This window comes from Balaenoptera acutorostrata, chromosome 5 (genome assembly GCF_949987535.1).
Source record: "Balaenoptera acutorostrata chromosome 5, mBalAcu1.1, whole genome shotgun sequence".
NCBI lineage: Eukaryota > Metazoa > Chordata > Mammalia > Artiodactyla > Balaenopteridae > Balaenoptera > Balaenoptera acutorostrata.
Window position 1 is genome coordinate 50,666,637 of NC_080068.1, and position 18,349 is coordinate 50,684,985.

Consider the following 18,349-nt stretch of genomic DNA (forward strand, 5'->3'; position numbering starts at 1 on the left):
GTGGTGCCCGGGCTTCTCACTGCGGTGGCTTCTCTTGTTGCAGAGCACAGGCTCTAGGTGCGCGGGCTTCAGTAGTTGTGGCTTGCAGGCTTAGTTGTGACGTGGCATGTGGGATCTTCCCGGACCAGGGATCGAACCGTGTCCCCTGCACTGGCAGGCGAATTCTTGAGCACTGAGCAACCAGGGAAGTCCCTACATTACTTCATATAAAACACAGTCTTGCTGGCTGACTGGGGCTAGAGCTTCCCCTTGCTGGCTTGATGGAAGTCAGCGAGCACGTTGAGGGAGCCCATGAGGCAAGGAACTAGGGGTGACCACTAGTTGCTGAGGGCAGACTTCTGCCAACTGCCAGTAAGAAACTGAAGCCCTCAGTTCTACAACGGTAAGGAAATGAATTCTGCCAACAACCTGAATGAGTGTTGGAAGCTGACCCCCCTCCAGTTGAGCCTGCAGATGAGAACACAGCCTGGCTGCCACCTTGATTGCGGCCTTGGGACCAAAAGCAGAGGACCTGGTTAAGCTGTGCTCTGACTCCTGGCCCAAAGACTAGGGAGATAATAAATGTGTGTTATTTTAAGCCACTAAATTTGTGGTAATTTGTAGTGCAGTATGGAAACCTAGGTAATACTTAAGCTTTTATTCAGCTCATCCTGCTTTTAAACAGGCTAACCATTTTTGCTGCAGAACAGTTGCCTACATTTTTTGTTTTACAGGCTTTATTTATGCAACCTCATTTCGGGTCTAGAACACGGGGGTAAAAAAGAATCAGAAAGTTCCACTCCATGTCCACCACAGCAACTAGTTTGCATCTCACCTTCTCCCTGATACTAGGCAACAAGTTATTTCACAGGGTATTAGCATGAAATGTCACAGAGAGGTGACAGAACTTGTTAAGAGTCACAAAATGGTGAGTTTTACCCCTTTAGATATCCCACTAGATTCAGAGAATAATACATTTATTTAAATAAATCTAGAATTAAAAGCCAGAGCTGAAAAAAGACTAGCAAAGTAGATACTGGAACTCACTTGTTTACATTCTCACGGTAGAAAAACATAATTCAAAGTGATCTCATGTTTTTGTAAGGAGCAAAATCAAGAGTAACATATAACTGTAGCAAGGTCAATGTTTAAGCTTTTTCAAACTAAAACTAGTCATGGTTGCTTAGAGGGAATATGGAAAAACCTATGTCTAGACAAAATGAGTCAATCCGCAGGAAAGGAAACCATTTAAGATAGATATGTGTCATACCTTAATGTTTTTCTCTCTAGAAACATTTTAATTTTCATTTTGAAAGGTTATAGAAAATCCTACAGTTTCTGAGTTGTAGACATAGAAAAACTGCAAGAATAACTTTAGAGTTTCTGGAAGGGAAGCAAGTCACTAACCCGCAAAAGGCACAATTTGATAAAATAACTTGCATTAAAATAAAACCTTTCAAAGGATATAATGTAATTGTAAACAGATATTTTCTTTAGATAAATATCTTCTATTTGGTTAGCAGGGCAGATTCCTCAAAACAAACAAACAAACAAAACAAACACCAACCAAACAAAAAAACCCACAGTTTAATTAGGTTCACTAGTAAAGAACTAGTCTACTTTAATAGAATAATGTGTTTCATTAAAGCTGTTTGAAAAGAATTAAGTTTTCATTTTCCGAAATTGCAGTAGGAAATCAGTTTAAAGGTCAGAGCTTGCTCAGTTCTCCCCTTAATTCCAAGGCTCAAATTTGCTCTGGAGTAAGATTATTTCATTACTCATTTAATATTTCTTAAGATCCATCCCCACCACTGAAGGCTGAATTGCCCAAAGGCTCAGTTCTTGGCTGCCTTCTCTCTACACTCACTCCCCGTAAGAACTTATCCTACTGGGTGGACTTAAATTCCATCTCCATACTATTTTTTTCCAACCCTAATGAGCTCCAAACTGCCTACTGAACATCTATCTATTTGTATAAATCTATCTACTTGGGTCTCAGATTTAGCAAGCCTAACACACAACTCTAGATCTCACCCCAAACCTGCTCCGCCCGCCTTCCCCCAGGAGTTACTCTTGTCTTCCTCCTCTACTCCCCAGACACATGCAATTCATCAACGAATCCTCTCAGCTCTACCTGTAAAATGTATCCCAAATCCTACCACCTTAGCCACCTCCACCCCTACAGTGTAGTCTGAACTACATCTGCTTTTGCTTAGATGGGGGCAATAGCTTCTTACCCAGTCCCCTGGCTTTCTTTCTTAGCCTCCTCCCCACAGACAATTCTCGACCTAGTGGAGAAAGTAATCTATGAATACAAATCAGATCTAAGCACTCCTCTGGTTAATGCAAGCTCCTTTCCAGAAGCTACAAAGCATTTGACATTGTCTTATGTACTTGTTTACTGTTTTCTCCTCCAGAACGTAAGTTATATGAGGAAGGGACTTTGTCTCATTCATATCCCCAGTGCCTACAAGCAGTATTCAGCACATTATACTCAGTAAATATTCATTGAATGAATTAATACATTTTGCTGTAACAGTAAAGATTTTGGTTCTGATGAACATTATGAGGCCCTTACCTGGCTGCAAAAAAAAAAACAACTTTCAAACAAGGGTTTGATCTTCTCTCAGCATAATTTCAAAGTAGTAACTTAAGACTGTAAAATGTGAGCTGTTAACTTTTATCTTTTGTAGTAACCTTGGATGATTATTCTTTTCTTTCCAATGTGCTAGAGGTGTAAACTACACTTGAATAAAACTTCAAATAAGGACAAATATGTTTTGTGCTTCATGATTGCTCCACTGTTGTAGCTCTCAATACATGGAAATAGCCTTTAATGTGAAGGCTGACAAATGGGCAGAGGAAAGAACATGTGCAAAAGCAAAGTGAGAAATGAAAAAGCAGGATATACGTCATGATAGCAAATATCTTGGTATGGTTCTAAAATATACTTGAAGGGAGCTACACTAGAGAGTGGTAGAGCACAAAGAGTCTTATCCACATGGCTAAGGGCTCCAAACAGGAGGCAACTGCGATATCTTTGGCTCTTATCTGCATTTCAGAAAGCTTATTGCGGTGAATACGGAGGATGGCCTGCAGAGGCAGCAACCAACTGGAGGCGCAGAGACCAGTTTAGGAGGCTCCGGAAGCAATCCAGGCAAAGACAGACAGACAAACAAACAAAACCCAAAACAACTATTGCTATGTTAGGAAGGTGTCCATCATTTGGGCTCTAGGCTGGACTGTGCAGCTTCGAGGCCTTCTTGTGTCTTCTCTACTCCAAGCCAGCCTGAGTGACTGAACTTTGGCAAACTATCACTGATTTTGCAGATGTTTCTTTCTGAAGATCTTTGGTATTCCATTATTTCTGGAAGTATTATTCTTACTCCTGACACATTTTTCCTTATCCTTGTAACATTAGCCTGAAATGTTCACTACGTGGTGTCAAGTTAAGGAAAACTTCACACGGTCTGAGCTGGTCCAGTAATAATCATGTGGTTCTCTGACGGCAGATGCCCTCTCAGGATGGCGTGGCAGCGGTGGGATTAGGCAGGGGCGCACTGCAGTATTCACGGGTGCTCTGTAACACACAGCCATCTCCCCATTCAAGACATGTGAAGATACTTCTTTCAAAATCTGTGCCCCTTAGTGGACTGCTCAAATTATTCCTGAAGCCAGGAGGCAGATGATATACATAATGCCCCAACTCTTGCTGTCTTGCCTTTAAGAAAGCCTACTTCTTTAAATAGAAATCACTGTGAAGAAAGAACTCCAATGCTCAATTTAGAAACATCCAAACTCTTCTCCAACTTCTGCTTTTGCTCCAATTAGCCCTCTCCAATCTTATGGAATCCTTATTATTAGCTTTAAATGATAAGATTGCTGTTATCACGCAGTTATAGCAAAGTCCTTTTAGTAAGAGAAGGACTCCTCTCACCCTTCCTTCTGCCTCATCTTGTACAAAGACTACTACTCTCAAAATCTAAAAAAGGGAACCATGACCAGGGATTAAGTGAACATAATATCTATTTTTATTATGAAAACATTAAATTTTGACACATTGCTTCATTGTTTTTTAAAAATCTATTATCTGACTTAAACCTATTCAGCAAAAATGCCAATAAATTATATAAACCATAGTTTGGATCTTTTTAAAACTAGGAACATAATATGTTTTATAATAATCAAACAATAATACTAATTCTGAGCTGTATGAGCCGTTAACTTGTAATTTGTTTTAATGTTTAGCTTAAAAATAAAACCAAAACCAAACACATGCCGATACACTGTTGCAGAAGTTTCTCAGAAACACCATCCTCTTCACTGTGCGCTAATATCCTTCTTCTTCACTGAGGTACAGAATGCAGCCATATCAAGTGTCAAGGCACTCATTCTAAACTGTCCTAATCTACTCATCTTAGGAGTCACATTGGATGGAGGGCTGATGATATACTATCCCCCAGAGTAATGCTATCTTGCCTTTAAGTAAATCCATTCCTTTAAAAGGAAATCATTAGCTAAGAACTCCAATACTGAATTTAGAAACAATGATTCCAACACACATTAAATCAATCATGTTAGTATTTAGTCACAAATTCTGAAAAGTAAAAATAGCAGACAAATACAGAACTTATATAACCAATGAACTAAAAGGCAAAGAGCACTGCCACCACATGCCTGAAAATATTATATTTTTGGGGTCTGAGGCTCTTTGCAAATTATATTTTGGGATAGTTCAGTTCGATAAAAGATGTGTGTTCTACATAAAGTTAGAATAACAGGATTATCAACATGGGTGGTGGCTTCATTTTAAAAATACATCAATAGTTGTATTAGTGAATGTCTGCCACTTGGTTTCTAAATCTTTACTTTCTGTGGAGGCAAACCAAAGCACTGTCTTAAGACTCCGTCTTCAAAGTTACAATGTAACCCCTATCATTCCTAGAGATTGTAAAGCTAGATATGACCCTGTTCCTTGCCGTCATCTTCATCTTCATCATCCTCATCATCTTGGTCTCCGGATTCAAGTTCATCCTCTTCTTCAACCTAAAGGGAAAATATACATTTAACATTGAGGGTCTGCTCACTTCACATTCAACATATAATGATATCTACTCTGTTGATAAATTCTTTACTCCAGAAATTAAAGTAGATTACAGGCCATCTGATTTCCTTGATTTAATGTTCGAGGCTCCCTGTCATTTTTAACATGAGACGAGATACATAGGTTAACTTGCTGCCAGATGGCTACACCTCTCTACACACAAACCTGAATCAACACGGCAAAAGAGGACGACTCATTTGGATAGCGAGAGTCTTGTGACCACAGGAGCAATCAAATCAATTCACTTTCTAGGCTCAGAGCCCCAAAGAGAACAGTTAACAAACGCTGGAAACTGCATCTAACCTGTGTCTTAAGTCAATTCACTGAATACCATAAGAGCAGTGCAGATGATACCACGTTCACGAACCTACAGATCTCTGCCTGTAGTATCGATATATAGGCACAACATTCCCATGTCACAGTACAATATTTAAAAATACATCATAAAGAAACACAATATAAATCATTTTTGGAAACACTGCAATCTTACTGGATGACCAAGTTCCTTGAGTTTATTCTTTAATGAAAATATTTTCTGATCCTGATCAGCCAACAGCACCAAGAGATCATCTTGTTCTTTTTTAGAATCTGCAATGTCCACCTCAAGCTTGTTTTTCTCATTTTGTAAAATGGCAATGGTACTGTTAGACGAATCCAGCTGCTCTTTAATAGCAGTTCTTTCCTCAGACAGAGCTTTAATTTCATTCTAGGAAAAGAAAGGCGAAAATCACTAATCTAAAATTAGTATTCACTCTCCTAGGGTTTTAACAAATATGTTCCTTCTTTGATAAATTGCTGCACTTGTCTAGTCTGAAGAATTTGGGGTTAGGGGTTGGGGGAACAGGAGGTTTAAAACACACACACAGGGCTTCCCTGGTGGCGCAGTGGTTGAGAATCTGCCTGCTAATGCAGGGGACACGGGTTCGAGCCCTGGTCTGGGAAGATCCCACATGCCACGGAGCAGCTGGGCCCGTGAGCCACAATTGCTGAGCCTGCGCGTCTGGAGCCTGTGCCCCGCGACGGGAGGGGCCGCGATAGAGAAAGGCCCGCGCACCGCGATGAAGAGTGGCCCCCGCTTGCCGCAACTGGAGAAAGCCCTCGCGCGAACTGAAGACCCAACACAGCCAAAAATAAATAAATAAATAAATAAATAAATAAATAAGAAAATCCTTAAAAAACACACACACACACACACACACACACACACACACACACACACACACTCATCTAGTAACATGAGAATTTATGTTAGGCTATACATCAAAGATGGTTACTGTGAAAAATAGAGTTTAACAACCAAAAATAGTTTTAATTACCTATTCCTCAAAAAAATCCTACTATTTCAGATAATCAGAGGAATAAATAAAGACACAAAACATTTTATAGCAGAAGCCTGGTTAGCCATCAGAATTAGAATTCAAGTTTAAAAATAAAATTCTATCCAACTTCACACATACAATTAAATGGAAAAGAAAAATAGCTTCAAGTAAAATCAATGGTTTAAAAATAAAATAATTTGACCACAATCCAAAAGGCAAAATCGTATATTATCTTCCTTTTTCCATGTTTTAATTCCTACCTTTTATTTTTATTACTGTTACCTCATTCCTTTCTTCATGTTATCTATTTTGATTTCTCTGTCACACAAAAGGCTGGCAGGATTTAATATGCCTATGTTCCTCAGCCTATGGAAAACCTACAGGTGGCTTGTGTATTAGCCAAATCTATGCTCCTCGTTTCTTACTGTGATTAAAGATTGATAAGCAAACTTAACTATTTTTTACTCTTACTAAAATCTGTTTTTACTTTCAAAGTACATTCATATACATTCTTATTTTATATATTTAACACCACTATTTGAAATGGCATTTAAAAATCTTCATTTGTGGGACTTCCCTGGTGGCACAGTGGTTAAGAATCTGTCTGCCAATGCAGGGGACATGGGTTTGATCCCTAGTCTGGGAAGATCCCACATGCCGCGGAGCAACTAAGCCAATGTGCCACAACTACTGAGCCTGAGCTCTACAGCCTGTGAGACACAACTACTGAGCCCGTGTGCTGCAACTACTGAAGCCCACGTGCCTAGAGCCCGTGCTCCGCAAAAAGAGAAGCCACCGCAATGAGAAGCCTGTGCACTGCAACGAAGAGCAGCCCCCGCTCGCTGCAACTAGAGAAAGCCTGCACGCAGCAACGAAGCCCAACACAGCCAAAACAAACAAAACAAAAAAAAACCCTTCACTTCTGCCACCTTTAGTCATCCAAATAGGAATGGACGTATTGTGAGATAAAATTACACTGCATTAACTTTCTTCATAAATCTAAGAATTTGAGAAATTAAGTGAAATAAAATCAAATTTCTGGAGTTCATTTCATATAATATGCAATGAATAAAAGTTTCACCAAAACCAACCTTTAATTCTTTAGTTTCTTGTAATAATGCGGATAGTCTTCCTTCTACATCAGTAGTTTTTGTAGCTATTACAGTTTCACTCTCTCCTGGTACAGGAACTGATTTTGCCTGAAAGTAGAAATTGGAAAAAAAAAAATGTTTCTTTACAGTTACAATCAAAACGAGATTCCAAAGATGATTTAATTTCCTAGCTATTTGGAAATTTTCTTTCCAATAACAGAAAGTCTAATTCTTCATGTATTTACCCACAATAAAGTGCTTTCCCTGCATAGATAAGTCGCCCCTTCAGTGGAGCAGGAGGCTGAGTCAGGAGTGGCATGGCATTAGCTCTCATCAGACTATGAGGAAGGCCGGGGTAAGCAAATACCTCAAGCTGTGGAAGGGGCTTTGGAACTGGCAGAGGCTAAAAGAATTTTGAGGTTCATGTTAGACAAAGCCTAAATTAGCTTGAAGAGACTGTTGATGGAAATATGGACATTAAAGGTAATTCCAGTAAGGGCTCATAAAGCTTTCTATAGAGAAAGCTTCTATGGTCTTAGAGAAAACACATATCATCATGAACAGAATGTTGGTAGAAGTATGGATGTTCCAGGTTTTGGTGAGCTCTCAGAGATGAGGAACATGCTACTGGAAAGTGGAGGAAAGGTGATCCTTGTTATATATAATGTGGCAAAGAACTTAGCTGGATTGTGTTCGAGTGTTGTGAAAAGCAGAACTCGCGAGTGATGAACTACCGAGCTGAGGAAACCTCTAGCCAAAGCACTGAAGGTGTGGCTGGTCTCTCCTTGCCGCTTACAGTGAAATGTGAGAGGACAGAGGTCAACTGAAGGAGGAGCTGTTAAGAAAAGGGAATCAGAGCTTGAAGATTCAGAAGACTCTCAGCCTATCCCTATTGCAATAAATGACAAAGCACGTTCTAGCGAAACATCAAGGGTGTGGCTGGACAGCCATTTCTGAGGCGGTTACTCGTGTGACACGTGGACACAATCAACCATCTCTGTAGAAGCTGGAATAGAGACGTGGTTCCCCAGGAGGGATCCAGGAGGACCCTGCTTGATGGCTTGGAACCCTGTGAATTGCATGGGTCACCAACAAGGTTTCTGACAATTTTATACCAGCAGAAAACCTGCCAGGTTAGACTGAAGGAGACAAAGATGGGGTGAAATATAAAATACCAAGAAAATGAACCGTAAGTAACTGATTAAACTGACCTGGTGAGTCTGACTATAATATGGCTGTCCTCATGGCCAAGAAGCCTATGTGACTGGAACTCTGGCTAATGGATAACCTGAATGGAAGGTGCTATCTGACCAATCTGCTTCTTTTCCATAGTGGCTGATAAATAACCTTTCAACCAACCTTGTGTTTACTACCTTTGAGAACAAAACAATAATTAACTTACAAATGCTTCTGTTTTCTGTAACAGCTCCTGCTTTTCTGTCTGTAGTTTGGTGATCTCCGAAGACTGTGAGTTTAACTGAGACTTCAATGTTGCCAGTTCCTAAGAGACAAAAATAGTTAAGTTGTAACATTAAATAGCATTAATTTCATCAAGGAAATGTCTATTTACAGGAAGAAATAAAAAATTATTTCCTTTCTTGGCCCTTCTCTCTAAAATCACAACTTCCAAGTTTTAAAATTTAAGTGGAAGAACTATTGTTGAACTTGGTGGGTTCAAGATGGAGAATTAAACGTGTAGATTAAACATGTTCACCTCTGCTTCCTTGTGAGATCCAATGTAAAAAATAATAAAGGGAGGGAGGAAGGGAAAGAGAAAGGAAGGTGGGAAGGAGGTAGGGAGAGAGGGACAGAGGAAGGGTGGGCAGGAGGGAGAAACCCACAAGGACAGAGAGTAAGAGAAGAGAAAAGAGCAATAAATTGGGGAATTTCAGAAAGCAAACGACAGTGGCGACTGACTCAGCACACGTGAGAGAGTTGAAACGTAGGCTGACCTTTTAGAAAGCCATGCTGCTACCTGACTTACAATGCATAACTACCAAAGGGCCTGGGATGTTTTGGAAAGTGTGAGTAAAAATGGAGTCAAAAACAGCAGGGTTGGTTGAAAGCCGGCTTAGAAATAGACCACCAAATCCCTGTCCTAATCTCATGCATCAGGTAACTTTTCCTTTTCTCCTGGTGGAAGATTAAAGGTATATTATTTGAAAAGGGCAAAATAGGATGGTTTTAGACTAGGGGGCCACCAAACATAGATGAAAGCATTAGACTTCCCTAGCAGTCCAGTGGTTAAGACTCCACGCTCCCAATGCAGGGGGCACAGGTTCGAGCCCTGGTTGGGGAACTAAGATCCTGCATGCCACGCAGTGTGGCCAAAAAAAAAAAAGGTACTGTAGTGAAAGTGGCAGAATTAATTGAAAGTTTATATATTATAGATGTTGAAATTTCCAAACTTCTTGCTCTCTCCCTCCCCCCCCCCAGAAAAAGTACAGGAAAATAAAGCGATTTTAACAGTGGTTTTCCACTAGGGCCTATCTTCCCCCAAGATATCTGGCAGTGTCTGGAGATATTGTGGTAAGTAGTGGGATGCTGTCATGTAAAAAGCTTTTTTATTCTCTTAAAACTTTCTATCATGTACATACACGCCTTTCCTTTGATTGCTTTTTTTCGGTTATCAAAATGAGTCATGTAAACATGGAAATTATGAACCTTTTTGGTTTTCTTTTTATACCATATTTTACTACATATTATAAAAAACAAAACTGTCATTTAAAATATATCTTTGGGGCACTTCCCTGCTGGTGCAGTGGGTAAGACTCTGCGATCCCAATGCAGGGGGCCCGGGTTTGATCCCTGGTCAGGGAACTAGATCCCACATGCATGCCACAACTAAGGAGCCCGTGTGCCACAACTAAGGAGCCCATGTGCCACAACGAAGGAGCCCGCATGCCACACTAAGACCTGGCGCAACCAAATAAATAAATAAATAAATAAAATTTAAAATATATCTTTGGGAAACACAAAAAGTAAAAATTTTTACTTGGGATTTACAAACTATGGGTATATATTAATAACTTAATTCCCTTTAATTTTAATATAGTTCTAGAATTAATTAAATCAAAATAGATATTACTCTTCCTCACAAAAATGAAACATTATGGACACATATTGGAGAGTTGTAAATCGTTAATGACAAATTATTATTATTATTTTTAAATAATATAATTCAAGTAGATTGTAGAATCTACTCTGGGGTACAAAGACACTATCAAAATAAGACATTTTGTTTCTCTCTGTCCGGTCATTCCCATCAGATCAGACATGTCAGTGGGTGAGGACCAGCTGGCTACTGGAGGGAGAAGGAAGTTAGTCCTAGCTTGGCCAGGCTGTTCACTTCTTTCTTTAGCATCACTTTTTTTTTTTTTAAAGAAACACATATTCCTTTTATAAGAAAGGAAGGAAGGAAGGGAGGATGGAAGGAAGAAAAGGCTTATTTGCTTTTCTAAACAATATAAATTACTATAGCAGAAAAAGTTTACTTTGCTTTTTAGCTAGAGTCATCTAATTGAGATATACACAAGTTTACTTCCTGTTTTTCCCTTTTCCAATTCTAAAAACCAACATTTTTCTGGATAGAATGACTTAAATGCCCAATACATTTAATCAACCAGTTATCATGAAAATTAGACATAAGACTTTATATCTTCATATTTGTGGCTTATAAATATATTTAAAGTTTCCTTGTTAGTTTACTGATAATCTATAAATAATCTGGGTAAGATGCTGAGATCTGTTAAAAAGAACATCACTGAAAAATAAAAACACAATATAAAGCAAAATACCATTACTGTATAATTAAAACAGTTTCTGGATTTTCAAATGGCTGTCTTCACTATCAAATTTTGCTTACACCTGACAAAGCAGTTCTAGATTAATGGAACTGCAGTGCTGTTATGCTATTATAATTAAAACAAGACAAAACAGAGCTTGGATCAAGCTGAAAAATGACCTGTTTTAATTCTGCAACTTGTTCAGAATCTCTTGCTGAAGCTGTTGCTGAAGACTGTTCATTTGTGCCAGGTGATGGTTGGGACGATTTCTACAAAGAGCACAGAAATAAACTATGAAATAAATTCAGTTTAAAGAGACAGAAAAAAACCAAACCTGTACACATATAAGCTATGTCTGGTATACGTTTACCAAAAAATTTCACCTTGACATTTTAAATTTATACCCAAAATAACATTTCAACATAGCACATATTGTCTACAAATTTTCCATAGCTAATAAATTTACACTCATACCAAGTAATTTATTAAATCTAGGCACTTAACTGAGGTCATACGAAGAAAGAGCATAAAAGCAGGTATTTATCGAGTGATTTCCATGTATTAAAAGAACCTTATACAGGGCTTCTCTGGTGGCACAATGGTTAAGAATCTGCCTGCCAATGCAGGGGACATGGGTTTGAGCCCTGGTCCAGGAAGATCCCACATGCCGTGGAGCAACTAAGCCCGTGTGCCACAACTACTGATCCTGCACTCTAAAGTCCACGAGCCACAACTACTGAGCCCGTGTGCCACAACTACTGAAGCCCATGCGCCTAGAGCCTGTGCTCCGCGACAAGAGAAGCCACTGCAATGAGAAGCCTGCGCACCACAGTGAAGAGTAGCCCCTGCTCGCCGCAACCAGAGAAAGCCCACGCACAGCAACGAAGACCCAACGCAGCCGAAAGGAAAAAAATAGAGATTTTTAAAGAAATTAATAAAATCTACCTTTAAAAAAAAATCAGTGAAAGAGCTTTACAGAGCATCTCATTTAATTCTCCCAGCAATGAGACAGATATCACCACCACCGTTTTATAGCTCAGGAAACAAGTTTAAAGAGGTTAACTAAGTTGCTCAAATTTAGTTAGCTAGGAAGCACTGAAGCTTTAGACAGTCTGACACCAGAGCTCATATTCTAAAACCTTAATATGATACTGTAGCTTAAGGGATCCAGAAAAATAAACGAGCTGGATAATGAGAATTATTCTTGACTTCCTGTTTAAAAAATGTCAACATTCACTTACCAAATTTTCAATGAAAGAGTCCTTTTCAGCCAGTTGGCTTTGTAAAAGTTCCTGATTACTTTTTAATTCTTCTATCTCTTCTCGCAACCTACCAACTTCTTCTGGCTGAATACCATTCATCTGAGCCCCATCACTGTAAGAAACTTGATGCTGATTGTCTTTTCCTATTAGACAGGCATAAAATTTGAAAAGCTAGCACGAAACTTTTCATTTTTTGAATTGACGATTCAAGTATAAAATAAATACATACTTTCCTTAATAATTACTTTGGTAGGATTTTTGTAAGCACATTTCATCTTTGCAAAATAGTGTTTTGTTTTGTTTTGTTTTGTTTTCCAGCCACGCCGTAGGTGCGGCATGTAGGATTTTAGTTCCCTGACCAGGGATCCCAATGCCCCCTACATTGGGAGCATGGAGTCTTAACCACTGGACCGCCAGGGAAGTTCCGAAAAATAGTGTATTGATAAAAATAATGAACTGATATTTTCAGGGTTTCTGGGAAGAAAAATAGCATAGTCTTAAGACTAAACTGCATGGTTTAGTGATCTAAGATTAAGAATTACAGTAGTTTACCTATTGCACTGTTGGTGGGAATGTAAATTGATATAGCCACTATGGAGAACAGTATGGAGGTTCCTTAAAAAACTAAAAATAGAACTACCATACGACCCAGCAATCCCACTACTGGGCATATACACTGAGAAAACCATAATTCAAAAAGAGTCATGTACCAAAATGTTCACTGCAGCTCTATTTACAATAACCAGGACATGGAAGCAACCTAAGTGTCCATCAACAGATGAATGGATGAAGAAGATGTGGCACATATATACAATGGAATATTACTCAGCCATAAAAAGAAACAAAACTGAGTTATTTGTAGTGAGGTGAATGGACCTAGAGTCTGTCATACAGAGTGAAGTAAGTCAGAAAAAGAAAAACAAATACCGTATGCTAACACATATATATGGAATCTAAAAAAGGTCATGAAGAACCTAGGGGCAAGACGGGAATAAAGATACAGACCTACTAGGGAATGGACTTGAGGACACGGGGAGGGGGAAGGGTAAACTGGGACAAAGTAAGAGAGTGGCATGGACATATATACACTACCAAATGTAAAATAGATAGCTAGTGGGAAGCAGCCGCATAGCACAGGGAGATCAGCTCAGTGCTTTGTGACCACCTAGAGGGGTGGGATAGGGAGGGTGGGAGGGAGGGAGACACAAGAGGGAAGAGATATGGGGATATATGTATATGTATAACTGATTCACTTTGTTATAAAGCAGAAACTAATACACCATTGTAAAGCAGTTATACTCCAATAAAGATGTTTAAAAAAAAAACAGAATTACAGTAGTTGAAATTCCAATTCTGTCAATTAATATAAGGGAAAATAAAATCCTTTAAAAATTCTTCACAGGGCACTTCCCTGGTGGTCCAGGGGCTAATACCCTGCGCTCCCATTGCAGGGGACCCAGGTTCGACTCCTGGTCAGGGAACTAGATCCCACATGTCACAACTAAGAGTTCGCATGCCACAGCTAAAGATCCCACATGCAGCAACTAAGACCCGGTGTGGCCAAATAAATAAATAAATATTTTTTTAAAAACTTCACAAAGGAATAGCTTTCTATATGGACTAAAAGAACTGACAAATTATTGTCATAAATAGAGGAAGTAAAAGATATTTTCTTCTGAAAATTTTGGTCACCTTCATATAAATAAAATTAACTATATTTCTAAGTAGCTAGCATTCCAATCATAAGCAGTATAGAATGAGACTATTTACAAGCATTTGAGCTCCTAGCATGTGCCAGGCACTGAACTAGAATTTTATATATATTATTTCATTTAATTCTCAGATGACACAGGTGCTACTATCAGCTCCGTTTGCAGATAAGAAAATGGAAAGGTTAGACCAGTCAACTGGCTGGCTCAACTGGCTAGACATTAGAATCACCTGGAGAGCTTGAAATTAATAATCACTGATGCCTGGACCCAACCCCCAACTAATTAAATTAGAAACCTCAGTGGGGTTTCAGTATTGGTATTAAAAAAATAAAAATCTCAGGGGATCTTAATGTATAGGTAGCTAAGGTTGAGAATCAATGGATCAGATCATCAAACACAGAGCAGAGAGCCTGGACTTCAAACTCTGACTTACATGTTTGTCACAGTGATTAATTTAAGGTTACAGAAAGACTAGTCCACAAGAATAATCTGTCTGACTTTGTCCAGCTCCTGGGGACACTACAGCAGTAATGGCTAGCTACACTTACCTAGCTGTACTTTAAGAAGATTATACTGATCCTTGTGTTGCTGAATCTGAGATACTTGCTGTGTGACAGCTGTCTGGAGCTGTTCGTTTTGACATTTTAACGTAGAAATCTGCTGCTTCAGTTCCTCAAGTTGCAGATCCTGTGAACCAAAACATAACTGAAGTGTTTTAAATTCAGACTAGTTAGCATTAAGAGGATGAATAAATTAAAAATCAGAGATTATTTTGGGTGAGGATGTTAAACTACTCAATATTTCCAAAAGCATTCAATAAATAAGCAATAACACATTAATATATGCACCAAGGCCAATTAACATGCAGCAGAACTGTAAGATTTCAAGGCCCCATTATATGGTACATCTGCAATCTCACTGTAATTTTGGTTTGGGGGTGGGGGGAGGTCAGTTTTAAAAACTTCATTTTATGGTCCATCAAACTATTTAAGATATTTATACCAAGTTATTTAAGAAGCTTAGTATATGTATATATATGTATGTACCTCTGTTACTTTTAACATTAAAAGACAATCATATAACAGAACATTTAGAATTCTGAAAAAAAGAGGTCTCATCTCTTATCACCCTAGTGTAACTAGTTAGACTTTAATCTATGTCTTCATTTTCTTCTAATTCTTTCCAACCCAGGTTTTTTAAACTTGTCATAATCCGTCCACATACATTTTGTAACCTTTACTTTGCTTACTATTCAATCAAAATTTCCCAATATTAATCAGTAGATGCAATGTAATTTATACTCAAAAGCAACACTGAGGTTGTTCTCCATTTTCCTAAATGATAATATCATTACAATAAATATTTTAGTCCATATAACTGTTCTCCTGAATTTTGGAGAATTTTCTTAGGATGCATGATCAAATGTAATTCAAAGTTTATATAAACATTTTACAGCTCTCGATGTTTGTTGCCTAATTGCCAAATGGCATTCTAAGTGATGAGAATATTTAAAATTAACATTTCTAAAGAAAAGTGATTATAGTAATTGTGTCAAATCACTCTTTTCTTCTTCCAAATCAACCATATTTATCAGCTCCAAGTGCAGGCTATAATATCACATTCCAAGTATTTATTTCCCATTGCTCTAAAAATTACATTTTACCATCTGGAAATGACTCCAAATTTGTACTAAGACAGATGAAAAATCCTAATAACCATGGGTAGTGTAATGATTCAAATTTGGATCATTCAAAGATGATTCTAATTTACTAATGTGCTTATAAACTGAAAAGCTCAGACTGAACGCTAAATACACCACTAGTATATTTTTATTCTTTCTGAGAATTTCATTCTCAACAATACAGATTGTGGGGAAGAGAAGCATACATAGGCAGCTCTCATTTAGAAGGCTCTACACAAAAGCTCTTACTAGCCACACCTGCCTCAAGCGGTCACAATCAGCAGGGGGTGGAGGGCAGGGCAGGGAAGCGGTAGCAGCCTGCCCCACAGGAGATGCCCCCGTGTACTGTTTTCATGACTCTGGAATTTTAACACCATAATTCTGCAGCACTTTCTAGGATCCCATTCCAATAACGGTATATATACCACAGTGAGGAATTAAATGAGAGAAGAAAACCAAGAAACATCCCGAAGGAATGTAATGGAAGGTTTAAGGTGCTCAACCCTACGCAAGTGTGGGGTTCATCGGTATCCTGCAAAGGAAATGTCAGCTGATGATTCTGAAAATGTAGTTTCAACTTAACTCATCATGACGCACTCTAGTAAATCAGCTCCCTCTTGTTCTATCTAATTTAATGTCATCTATTCGGGTGCGCAAGACAGAGATCTAAGGATCGTATCTGACCCTTTCTACCCCCTCGTCCCCACGTCCGGTCACTACCAAGTCCTGTCAGTTTTATCTTCTTTGGTTTCCACATTTCTCAGGACCGTCCCCTCTACACCACACAGTGTGAGCTTTAGAGTCCCAGTAACACAAATGTATTTGAATTCTGTTCCACCAAGCACTGAGTGTGACCTTGGACAAGTTTAAATTCTCTAACTCTCTGATTCCTCATTTATTCTGAACTGCAGATGTCAGCTACTTTGTAGGGATGTTGTGAAAAGTAAATGAGGGCTTCCCTGGTGGCGCAGTGGTTGAGAATCTGCCTGCTAATGCAGGGGACACGGGTTCGAGCCCTGGTCTGGGAAGATCCCACATGCCACGGAGCAGCTGGGCCCGTGAGCCACAACTACTGAGCCTGCGCGTCTGGAGCCTGTGCCCCGCAACGGGAGGGGCCGCGATAGTGAAAGGCCAGCGCACCGCGATGAAGAGCAGTCCCCGCACCGCGATGAAGAGTGGCCCCCACTTGCCGCAACTAGAGAAAGCCCTCGCACGAACCGAAGACCCAACACAGCCAAAAATAAATAAATAAATAAATAAAAGTAGCTATAAAATTAAAAAAAAAAAAAAAAGTAAATGAGATGGCGTTTAACTGTATTCAGTGAGCACCTAGAACACAGTACACAAAACAGCAGCTGCTATCATCATTGTCAACCGTCAGTTTCCCAATTTCCACCCACCACCACCACCTCCTCCTTGGGCTCCCTCCCTCTAGCCTTGCCTCTCAAATTCTCCTTCATACAGCCGACTGTTCTGTGTCCATGCCAGTAACACCTCTCGTCCCTCTCTCTGCTTCTGCCTAGCTTACTCATAGTTATCCTTTTAGGACTCAGCTTCTCCGTATTCTCCAAGCTCCTGCTCCTACCTAGCTAAATTAGGTGCCTCTCAATGCTGCCACATACCTTCGATTACCTTTACCACTAGACTTGCTTAGCACATACTAAGCTCTCAGTTTGTTGAATACTCGGATGCTTTTGAATTATTTAGGAAAATGATGAGTTTTACTTTGTGTATCCTCTTGCATTTGGAAATGCCGAGAGAAATTCCTCCCTAAAGTAGAGAAGTATCTATACTTTTAGTATAACAGAGGTTGTATACGATTTATCAGTACGTACTTGCTCTCGAATCATATTTTTGTAGTGAGTCACAATACTGTCATGCTGCTCTAGTGTTTTCTTCACCTCTTCTTCTTTTTTATCTTCTTCACTGGACTTATAAATAGCCTTAGTTATCACACCTGTAAAAGAAGACTTACTTAAAATACTGTTTTATTATTAAGACTTAGTCAGTAAAAACATATGGCCTAACTGCATGAGAGATAAGAAATCATCTTTCCAATCTTACTGAATGCCAAAAGTCCTTAAATGGGCCACAGACCAAGAGCCAGGAAAAAAAAAATACTTTTAGGCTTATCATATAATCTGCATGTATCCAGAATATACATATACAATATAATCCTAGGTACTACTTTCTAATGAATATCAAGATAAACTTTGTTGTCTTACCTTCAAGTTCTTTTACCAGCTTTGTAAACTCATGATCAAATATCATGTATTCTGGACTGGGGAAGTTCGGCTGGGGTTTCTGAGATGCTCTGGAATACAACTCATGTTTGCTAATAAATCCTAGTTTCTCTATGAAATTCTCTTTGCCAATCCTCTTCTCTATCAGTTGTTTTAGTTTCTCTCTACAGAGA

General features: G+C 39.0%; 1 protein-coding gene across 2 annotated transcripts in view; it reads right to left on the minus strand.

The window, feature by feature from the left end:
* Positions 1–3,987: 3,987 nt before the first annotated feature.
* Positions 3,988–18,349, minus strand: part of USO1 (USO1 vesicle transport factor) — a 90,218-nt gene continuing 75,856 nt past the window's right edge. For both annotated transcript variants that reach the window (XM_057546221.1, XM_007165556.3), the window contains 9 exons: positions 18,159–18,340; positions 17,769–17,890; positions 14,801–14,939; positions 12,520–12,683; positions 11,458–11,547; positions 8,896–8,994; positions 7,494–7,601; positions 5,574–5,789; positions 3,988–5,025 (listed from right to left, as the gene is read on the minus strand). In XM_057546221.1, the coding sequence (XP_057402204.1) occupies positions 4,936–5,025; positions 5,574–5,789; positions 7,494–7,601; positions 8,896–8,994; positions 11,458–11,547; positions 12,520–12,683; positions 14,801–14,939; positions 17,769–17,890; positions 18,159–18,340 (1,210 nt within the window). In that variant the 3' untranslated portion in view covers positions 3,988–4,935. The remainder of the gene's footprint in view (positions 5,026–5,573; positions 5,790–7,493; positions 7,602–8,895; positions 8,995–11,457; positions 11,548–12,519; positions 12,684–14,800; positions 14,940–17,768; positions 17,891–18,158; positions 18,341–18,349) is intronic.